This window comes from Musa acuminata, chromosome BXJ1-9, assembly GCF_036884655.1.
Source record: "Musa acuminata AAA Group cultivar baxijiao chromosome BXJ1-9, Cavendish_Baxijiao_AAA, whole genome shotgun sequence".
Taxonomy (NCBI): domain Eukaryota; kingdom Viridiplantae; phylum Streptophyta; class Magnoliopsida; order Zingiberales; family Musaceae; genus Musa; species Musa acuminata.
The window spans coordinates 48,249,071-48,259,899 of record NC_088335.1 but is presented as its reverse complement, the minus strand read 5'-3'; the positions used below and the strand labels follow the sequence as shown (position 1 = coordinate 48,259,899).

Sequence of the window (10,829 nt, the reverse complement as noted above, 5' to 3'; positions counted from 1 at the left end):
CACGTAATGTGAGTGAATAAAATGTTCGAAATTGAGAATTTAATCCAAGATTCAACCCCATGTACAGCTAAGAACGATGCCTACTCACATAAAGACATTTTATGCAACACAAAAACCAACTTGCTCACTAAGGGAAGTACATACACAACTATATACTAGTTTTACAAAGGGTGGACCTTCATCTCTGCTTGCTAAATCGACAAGTATCATCTTTTCAATAAGCTGAAGCATGATGAAGAGACATTCCAAGCAAAAATTATGGGTGCAATCATCAAAGTTGAAGCCTGGATCACCAAAGCATGGTTAGATATGAACTTCTAGCAAGTACAAAAGGAAGATGCAAAGGATTTGATACTGGTCGACGGCAAAAAGTTGAGGTGACTTACCAGAATAAAGATGACCAAATTGTTGGCAAGACCTGCAGTGAGCTCATGCATTTGCATCTCATGTTTAATAAAACCTTGTAGCTGAAAGAAATGAACTGACATTTATCAGGTCAAGTTTAAACTTCAAAGACGATGATTAGTAATGCATCTAACAGGGAAAGAATCCAGCATCATGTTAACTGATTGAAGTTTCATCAGCCAAAAGAATTGACCATTATGAACAGAACTAACCTTTACCTTGAACTTATCAGCCAAAGTCCCTTAGATTGATCACCGAGAATATTATAGTTTGGTAGCATTGGTTCCAGTGTAAAGGTATTCTCACTCCAGACTTTTGAACAACATTAAGGAGCATGAGGCAGCTAGTTAACATATTGATAGGGAGGGAAAGGACTGCAACCAGCAAGATATCTGAGGGATGAAGGATATGTGGGCAGTATGAATTGACTAGTCATTTGAAGCATACTTACATGAGCATAGTTCAGGGGACACTACGAAGGAAGTTTAGTCTAGGTTGCAATATAAACATGTTGGAAAAATTGCACAAGGAATAATGTTAGACGTAGCTAGTATTGCCACACGGGAAATTCTTAAGGATGCTGATGTCCTACTTGGAAAGCCTAAGTAGAGTTTTGTTATATTTCTTATCAATCATAAAGATGACTCCATCAAGCAGAACCCCAAAAAAAAAGGCCTCAGGAAGCATTTCAGGTTGAAGAGAATATACAGAGGAGAGGAAAAGAGACAAATACACAGCATACAATGTTTTACTTATAAGAAGCATAAACAAAAGGCTGAAAGCTTGTAACCACTTTTTTTCATATCTCCAGAAGTTGGATGCTATATCCGTATAACTCAAGTAGTCTGAAACTTCTGGTATATGACAGTATCTAGCAGGTGCAAAAGCATAAAACAAATCCTGACATGCAAGGAAGCCATCGTACATAGTAATGGTTGCAGCTGATTATGTAAAAAAGTTATTCACTGATATGCTAAAAGAGCTACATGCATGAGATAAACACTATTGTTTTAGTGAGAACAAAAAATTATAAGAAATTCCAGAAACAAAAGAATTTGCATCACAAATACTTATCAAACAAAGCCTTATCATTATAGGATATCCTATCCTGATATCATTGGTTATATTTACAGATGCAGAAATATCCAGATATTAGTATGGTAAAAGCAATTCACACAGATAAAGAAACTATATCTGACAATCAATAAGAGAATAATGTGAAAGACTAGCACCTCATAGTGAAATTCTTGAGCAACTGACATCAAGAGTTTGAGCTGATTGTATGCTCGAGATATAGAAGATTTTGAAAAAGAAGCCCTCAGAAAGAATGAATCAGGTAGATTAACTTCTGCGAGATGAAATCGACAAATGCCCCTGATGAATTGCACAACCTAGCATGACATTGGACTAATCAGGAACAACCGATCCAAAGTCTGCTATCAGCATCAACTAGGAAGATGTCAAAACAAAACAATTTGATCTTCCAGTAGCACCTATTCTTGCCTTCTACAACTTCCAAAAATTTACAATTGAATGTATTAAACCATTTTATAAGCAGAAAAAAATCTAGCCTGCAACTGCAATCAGCATGACAGAATAAAAGGCTCAAATAAACTTCACATAGTTTATTAAATTATGTGAAGCACCAAAACATATTCCTTGTTGTTCAAAGTTCAATTGAAAAATCCTTGATTCTACTACTGTATGTAACTTAATTTCAACAAAGTGCAACAAATTTGAGATCTTTCAACAAACTTCTATAATTTTATATTATCCTATTCCAATGATGATGATGTGATTCACAACACTGAAACATGGTATACCATATACATGTTTTCCGGACTTATAATTTTTAATATTTCATAGCTTAGTTAGAACCAAATTAATTAGACACAAAAGTTTGTCCAAAATAATGTAATATTTGAAACCAAAGGACCATCTCTAGTTGCATTATTTAGACTATCAACAGAAATGAAAGTCCAATATTCAAGTACCTTGCTCATGGCAAACTTGCTAGGCCTTCTACTTCTGTTCATATCTTTCTGTAGACTTCTTCTAAGAACCTTTGATGTCATCATCTAGGTAACAACATAGGAAATAGATAAGCTTATAGTTAATAACTGGAAGTATTCAGCAAGTATGTCCATGGTAAAACCACATATACTGCAGTAACAATGTACCTTTGTTAATTGAAATGCCTGCTCTAATTGCCGTATTTGAATCCATTGTTCTGTAACAAGACTGTCCATCTGGTCATAAAAGTACCAAAGTCTAATAATTTATTTCATATAAAAATGGTTTTGACTTCATCAAAATGGAGTTTAGAAAATAAGAATTAATTTTCATAAAGATAATAAAAGAGTTAAAAACTAAATTGCATCTTGAAAGCTTCTGCAGGAATAATTTTAGTCAACTGCATGCTATGTCTCATCTTATTTCAGAAATATCACATAGGCGATGTTAAAAGATATTTATGTTGTTTGTTAAGCTAATATCATAGGAAAACAATTTGATTAGCTAAAAGTAAAGATGTGGAATTTTATAACTTCTCATTGATAGAAGGCTAACCAAAACTAATATGAATTCACTTTACTTTTTATTTGAATGTCCTACAAGCATCTTCAGGTCTAGGTCAAACATATACAACTGCTTCCAAATGAAAGGTTACGCTCTCTTTTAAACAAAAGGATAAAAAATGCGAGATTGTGTATCAAAATTATAGACACTTTATTCCTGTACATCAATAAACTAAATGTATCACCCTATCATTTAACTATGTAGTTGGGCTATTATATAGAAGAACAATTGGTATTCAGTATACTAATTGTTTATCATGATTTGTCAAGGTGGCAGATGTATCCAAATTTCAAATGGGCTTTTAACTTCTTTGCCCTTGATTGACCCTTTCTGATGAAAAAGATTTTTGAATCTAAACTCCCACCTACTTGTTTGAAGTTAGTTTAACTTTTATCCCTGATTTCAAGATGCTTTTAACTCTCTCTGGTGGAAAATTCTACATAGCCCAAAGACCATTATTAAGGTACATACTGCATGCCATACCATACCAGCAATGACATGTATTTCCAACCCAGCAGCATGACCTTGAGTCCTCATATAATTTAACAGTCCAAAGACCAGGATGTCCCAGTAGCTAAAATTCCACAATTTCAAAAGTTTGTTCTGCATTGTCTAGGACAGGCCAATATGTTCAGAAATGTTCGTTCTGCAATATTTTGAAATCCACAAGATATAGCTATCCTGTAATTCGAAAAAAAAAAAAATTGAAGCAACCAATAAAACCAGTGACAACAGTGATGCATTTTATTCTTACAGCATAATTTTCACATCAGCATTCTTTTTGACTGAAATATAATGCTAAAAACAAGCACATATGACAAAAAAATGACCTTTTTGATCTCATAATCCGTGACCTCCATTTTTTGGCTTGCATCATCTGCTGATGACTCTAAAGTCTGGATGTTATTCTCATTCTTCATTGACTGCTCTAATAGAAGTTGAACCTGCAAACAATTCAAGTTCATGTATCAAAAGAATAGATAGCTCAAAGACAGCACTCGAGAGTTGAATTCAAAGATATTGGAGTACAAGCACAACAAACTGAGAAGCATGCTCCATGTAACAACAGACTCATTCCCACCTACCACACAGGCATACATCATGCAGATATATTCATATACAGTTGAATGAAGGAAAAATAAGAGAGAGAGAGAGAGACCTCTTCTTCCAGAGCACTAATCCGGTCTTCAGCTTTTAATAAGTCACTAACTGATCCCTGCAAGAAACAACTTAATATAGTTATCATCCATCCATTGACTACCTAGCTATGTCACAAGCTAAATTATTGAAAGAAAATTAATTCGTGAATCAATTAAAAGATACAAATTATGCCCACTAAAGAACAAGACCTTAATTTTTCCTTTCTAATCATGATTTAAACAACATCAGAAATCATTTCTCAGTTCTCTACTAATCCATGATGGAAATGCAGGTTGACAGGTCAATTAAACTTAAGCACAATAAACTGAAAATAACCACTTTGAATATGGAACAAATAGAACATGGCAAAAATTTCCTTAGACTAGAATTTTTGGACCAATTAATATGCTTATGTTAAGCTGACAATTGAACATAAATTCTTCAAAAATCTTCTGTTGATGCTTCACAACTTTTAGTAGTGTTCTACAATTTAATCCCTAACGAGGCTGCATTTAGTCTCATAATGATCGAATAGTAGGGAGACTCAATACCCTATAAAGAGCCAATACTCAATACCTCAATAAATTCTTCAAAAATGCTCTGTTGATGCTTCACAACTTTTAGTAGTGTTCTACAATTTATTCCCTAACGAGGCTGCATTTAGTCACTACAATACCTTCAGAGTTTCTTTTAGGGTCCACCATGAAAGGGCAAGACAGTATGAGATTAATCCTAGAGCCAATAATTTCTTGCAGGTCAGAGTACTTGCACTAGTCATCGACCTCACTAATCCCTAGTGTTAATTTTTCATAAATTATCTTCTTGACATAATTATTTTTTTATTATTTAATAAAACAAAGGTTTTTAGTTTGCTCCAGACAATAATGGGTAAGTGTGATGTAGTGGACCTCTAAAAAATTAAGCAAAGGAGATGGAGACTAACAAGGCATCTTTAGAGAAAATTTCAATATAAAGGAGGCACTACACAAGTAAAAAGGATAGGGATAAGAAGAAAAAGAGTAGTAGTCAAAATAAAATAATGCAAGTATGAGCAAGGGAAGGAAACAACAGGAGGGGAGTAGGAAATACTACAAACTTAACTACAAAAAGGAGAAGGAAAAAAAAAGGAGAGGGTGGCAAACTTAAAGGTTGCAACATCAGTTAGGTCAACCTCAATCATCGAAACCCAACACATCTTGAGAAAGCTTGGGTCTGCTAATCAAATTGAACCAAGCTTTTGCTGCGAAAATATAACTAGAAGCTCGGTCAACTTCACTTCAATCAGTTGAACAACCAATCCAACTGTCTACTCATAGGACATACAAGTCAATTAGATATGAACCTTCAAGAATGAACTCCCAATTACCCCTTCATCCAACCTCACCACTGTTGAAAACCACTTCAAAATCTCTCCATCTATATATGGCAATAGATTCGAATCTGTAATAGCGTCATATATCCATTCCTCTATGTCGTGTCACAAATCTCTTGACATCATTGTTTCCGACCATTGTTTATATTCATAGACCATTATTACCATTTGTATTAGCCCCAGGCAGGGGCATTGAATTGCAAAATGTGATGATACTAAAATGCAAAAGGTGCTTCCAGATCCTTCCCCTAATGCTACACTTAAGAGCTTAAGAGTTCTTCCATTTGCAACATTCTATAAACCAGTATTTTAAAAAGCACTAGGCACCAAAAGATGCCAAGGTCTCAAAAAGCTTGAGGCACTAGGCATTGGCCCAAGTGAAGCAAGGTGTTTCAAAATATTAAAATATAAAAGCTATATATTATAATTAATAAATATGATCATAGAAATAAAAATAAAAATACCACATCAAATTGAAATCACATAGCCGACTTGAAATATATATTACAAGATTTAATTCTTTGACTGCTATGCCTAAGTTGACTCATAATTTGAGCTTAATCCCATTCGAGAGGATGATTTCTGACCCAAATCTAGAAATAGATGAGTCAATTGGCATCTTGACGCAACGAAATTAGAAGAAGAGTGCTATTTATTGTGTCCATCACAGATCGCGTCTTGGGCGTGAGAAAAGGTATACCGTGAAAGAGAAAGAGAGAGGAGAGAGATCACATCTTCCAACAAGACTTCTCCCTCCCATCCACCGCCTTCAAAACCTTATCTTTTCATCTTCTAATGAGATCACTTTTGTGTTTTACCCTCCCATCCATCACGTCTTTTGCCATTGCATCCCCCCATCTTGCCTTTAAAATCGTAGCTTTTTGCCTTCTAATGAGATCACATCTTCTGCCCTCCCATTCGCCACCGAGCACAGATCGATTCTCTGTCGTCGAGCACTGATCGATTCTATTATATTCGCCTTCAGGAGTTCAGGTTAGTGCCCCTTTCTCTTCCAATTTCTTGTCCTATGCCACTTTTACTCAGGCGCTTGCCAGAAGCGCTCAGGCGACACTTCAATGAATTGCATTGCCTGGAGGTCGTGCGAAGCCCGAGTGCCTGAGCGCCATAGCGCCTATTAAAAACACAACCACAAACCCAACTAGCACAACCAAGTCCAAAGATAAATGGTTTCTGTTTTCACTCATTCGTTGTCAAATCAAGTTATGTCATACAATAAGTTCCTTACACTCAAGATAAGTGATGACTTGGCTCTAAACCAGCCTCCCAAAACCGTATTCTGGACAAAGTTTAAGGATAGTGATATTATGTCCTATCAAATTCTTTGCAGTAACAATCTGACTGAAAGCCACCTGAGGAATGACCTGGGGATTAAACAAGTTGGTATTCACTTCGAAATTGCAAGCTGTTCTTGCTTCTTTTTCCTATTTGGTTCAAGTTTCAGAACGACACTAATGTTACTCTAATTGCTTATTTGGAACCATGATCAGAATCTAGGATAGGCAGGCTTGGAGATTAAGCATGCTACTATACATTTATGTAAAATGATGATCACGAGCTACTTTTTCTTTTTTTTCACATCATGTGAGAGTGGTGTAAAACCGCAATTCCTTTTCTAATGTATCATTCCATCATCAACATGAGAGTCGTACAGGGGTGTGTGACCTTTATCACTGGGAGTTTCTCCTTGAGTCAAAGTGAGTATGGAATTTTTTTTTCAGTTATCTACCATCATTCACTGCTATTGTTCTTTTACTTTGCCCCTCTCTTTCCCTTCTTTTATTCCCAATTTAGAAAATATTTCATTTACTTGTCATGAACTTGTCCTAAATAAAATTTGGTATCAAAACTTGTTGTACTCCTACGTCAATATGTTTAAGCCATGTATCAATTTAATGTTCAAATACAAAATGTGTACACATTGAAGTTCGTAAAACTTAAAACCTAAACAAAAATGCAATATGAATGTGTTCAAACAAAATGTAGTGCTGGGGACAATAAAAATGGTTGCTAAGGAATATCAAATGCATACCTTAATTTCATGTAGAGCATTCTGTAGAAGTTGGATTTTCTCTTCCATCTCCCCAATTAGCTTATACTTCTCTTCTAAATGAACTTCTTTGGAATTTATGGTTTCCATACTCTCTTCTAGAATCGATTCTACAATGTTTACCAACAACTCACTTAAATAAGTATAATAGAATTTTTGGAGTTCTACATATTTGACTTTTGACATCTTTATGATAACCAATTTCAAATGCATAAACATCATGACAAAATCTAGAGTATAATCGTATTCTGCAAAAACCTTTTGGATGACATCACAATTGCCAATTTTTGTTTCTTAGACAGAGAACTCGATTCTCCCAAGTTCATGACATTTACCATGGCCCACCTAGTTTCACCGCAAATCAAGGCCTGGTGAACTACTCTGACAATGCTAGAATGTTGTCAGATACAACATAACTAATGTGAAAAATGCTATCTCATATATCATGAACACTTTATCATCTTTCTGCTAGTTTCATATTATCCTGAGGTTCTCTTGTTTAACTACAATACTTCTGTATACACAAGAAAAAGGTAAGTAGTGTTGACCATATTTATGTTATTCAAGTCCCTTAAGTGACATATATATTTCTAAGATTAGCTGATCCATCCTACTAAATGTCAAACTCTCCAATTCAATAAATGGATACTCTGGTCATTGTTCATGAATTGCGAAAAGGGTTAGCAATTTCAATCAGGAAATTAAAAGTATCAACTGATCAATGCTGATGATCTATTGCAACATTAAAAAAAAAAAAATTTCTATTCCACTGCATCTACATGCTTACAAAGTATTATCTTTGATAATAAAAAGAAGTAGTGCCTGTAAAACTAAACTTGCTTGAAGAGTAAAATTCTTGGGTAGGATTTTAAAAAATGTTTCCCTAAAATCCCAGGGTCTCATAGAAAATCCCTATAAAGAATGGGAAATTTCTCAAAGACATTTGCTAATTTTACCTATTTTCAACATTTTCTTAGGTTAGAAACTTAATCTTCTCAACGGTAACAATTCTAAACAAAAATATCAACTATTACCATAACAAAAACATCTTTTGAATAGTAGCCAACGTAGTCCTAACTTTGGAATATCTCCTCTTTATCTAGAACACTTCTCATCTTTTGAATCGAAGCATACGTAATACGGAATCGCAAATGAACAAGGAGGGAGTGGGAATTATGCTTCAGGATGAACAACCTAATCGAGCAGTCTTGAGCCTCAGGTCCTCCATCTCGGAGATCAGGGCACCACTTCCGGAGGGCGAGGTGTCCGAGATCCCCAAGATGGCGGTGAGCAGGACAGCAGAGGAGGCGAGGAGGACGATGGATCGGGCCGATCCGGACCGGCCGAGGCCGCGCCATCTTCCTCTTCCTCGGAGGAGGAGACGGTAACCCAGGGGGAGGAGCCGGAGGGGGAGAAGAAGGGCCACGAGGGAGACGAGGGCGTTGTCCAAGGTCAGGGAAGCCATCGACGTCTATGGGCTTTTCGTCGCCGTCTACAACCGCTTTCGTCAAGATCGAGATTGGAATCGAGTCCGTGTTGCGATTGGGTCGGATCGAGTCACCCTTAAAACAGTGGAAGGCTGACCACACACATGATAGTTTTCCGGGTTTGTTCGGCCCGGCTGCAGCACAGCAGTTCAACTCCGGACTCCTTATCACTCAACTGGTACTTGGCAGTTAACCCGAGCTGACTCACCAAGCGTGACTCGGTAAATATATATAAAACAAGAATTGAGGCAAAGATATGACCGTTGCTCTTTCTTCGCATATCTACTAATCACACAACTTGATTGGCCATAGACATTTGTCTCCATCCTAACCTGTGATGCAACCTTACTCCTTTCATCTTTCTCCATTAGCTTCTCCATCATATCCTGTGACTGAATCATTCAATCAATCACATCCCAAGTCAATTCCTACCTGCTACTCTATCCTACAGCCATGGGCTCACTTAGTAGTAGAATCTGTTTATCCATATATTCCAAAGACACCATGAAGGCAAACTGTTATCCATGTAGTCCATTTTAGCATATCTTCACAGTAGAAGAGAGAGCAGCTAGGATCTCAGAGAGTTTTTCCACCACAATCAAATTTATCAACTAGGATCACGGCAAGCTAAATTTGAAGGCAATAAGAATACTGCTCAAGCTGCAGGGCGTTCTTCATGGCTCCTACGAAAAAGTTCAGATAGGGAGAAGGGCAGGAAAAACCATTATGCTTGTGGACTTGTCTTTGATGCAGAAACCCTAGACTTGAGAGTGGCATCAACTACGTACGGAAAAGTTGAGGGAAAGCACTGTAGCTGTGATTGCGATGGAATGAGGATTTTACCATTTCCAGGCACTGATGGACCTTACCATTTCGGAAAACCCATGACGGTCAGAGACCCACCAAAGCTGTCGTGGGGCAATGTGATCCCCCCCATGGCCATGACGGCATTACAAATGCATCAAAGGTGGTGCACGAGAATCAACAACCTAGATGCTGTGTGATGCATGAAGCTCATAGTTCGGTGTTGAGGACGGATCGAGACTTGACGTGAAGAGAGCAACGTCTTCTGCTTGGCCGTTTCCGAGCGAAGCACAAAGGTCACAGCCTCCCACAATCGTCCAAAACATGGTGGACTTAAATTGGATTCTATCCACTTTGTGTACGGAGAAGTATCCAACCATCGAATTCCTCTCATCTCCCATCTCGCATCTCAACCATACTTCCTGAGGGGACTCGACGAGTCAAAGACGGCTCCACCTTCAGAGCAAGAGACAAAAGACATAGAGTTGGGAGATAACTTGATCTGCACAAGTGGAAGAAGATTCAAGTCACGGATAATGCACTTAGAATAGTCGCCAGAGTATCATTTCATGGAAACAAGCTCTTGATGCAGGCAGTGGAAATGGACGACGAACATCATTGGCGGCGAAGAAAGCTTGTCCTGCACTTGGGGACACTTCTTTGTCCCCATGTACAGCATTGGGTGATCATCTCAAGCAGTTCATGAATCATGCTTCGGATGCCCGAGCTGGAACAGGAGATCTGGTTGTCGTCCCATGGAGGCAGGCCAACGTGATGAGGGACCGGGACACTTGGGAGGCCGGCAGAAGGTAACAAGACCGCGGCATCGGACGGCCAAAATCAAACGACACAAAACACATCGTACCATGATTGAAGCTGGGAATAGGACTGCACAAGGAGAGAGACACATTAATTCTCATCAGCATCACATTTCTTTGGTACCTCCTCCTTAGACTTGGGGTTTGGGGCTCATTAA

General features: G+C 37.5%; 1 protein-coding gene across 3 annotated transcripts; it reads right to left on the bottom strand.

Moving 5' to 3' along the window:
* Positions 1–9: 9 nt before the first annotated feature.
* Positions 10–9,112, bottom strand: LOC103999326 (uncharacterized). Of its 3 annotated transcripts, none has more exons than XM_009421049.3 (9): positions 8,757–9,110; positions 7,545–7,672; positions 4,142–4,198; positions 3,813–3,926; positions 2,586–2,654; positions 2,400–2,483; positions 1,638–1,796; positions 387–467; positions 10–284 (listed from the first exon to the last, which is right to left on the bottom strand). In XM_009421049.3, the coding sequence occupies exons 1-9, from the start codon at positions 9,025–9,027 to the stop codon at positions 207–209; spliced, it is 1,041 nt and encodes a 346-aa protein (XP_009419324.2). In that variant the 5' UTR covers positions 9,028–9,110; the 3' UTR covers positions 10–206. The 3 variants fall into 3 exon arrangements, 2 of the variants coding, with proteins under 2 accessions (XP_009419324.2, XP_064940398.1); XR_010479911.1 differs by lacking the exon at positions 10–284 and adding an exon at positions 624–797 and having other exon boundaries at positions 399–467; positions 8,757–9,111; XM_065084326.1 differs by lacking the exon at positions 1,638–1,796 and having other exon boundaries at positions 8,757–9,112.
* Positions 9,113–10,829: the final 1,717 nt, after the last annotated feature.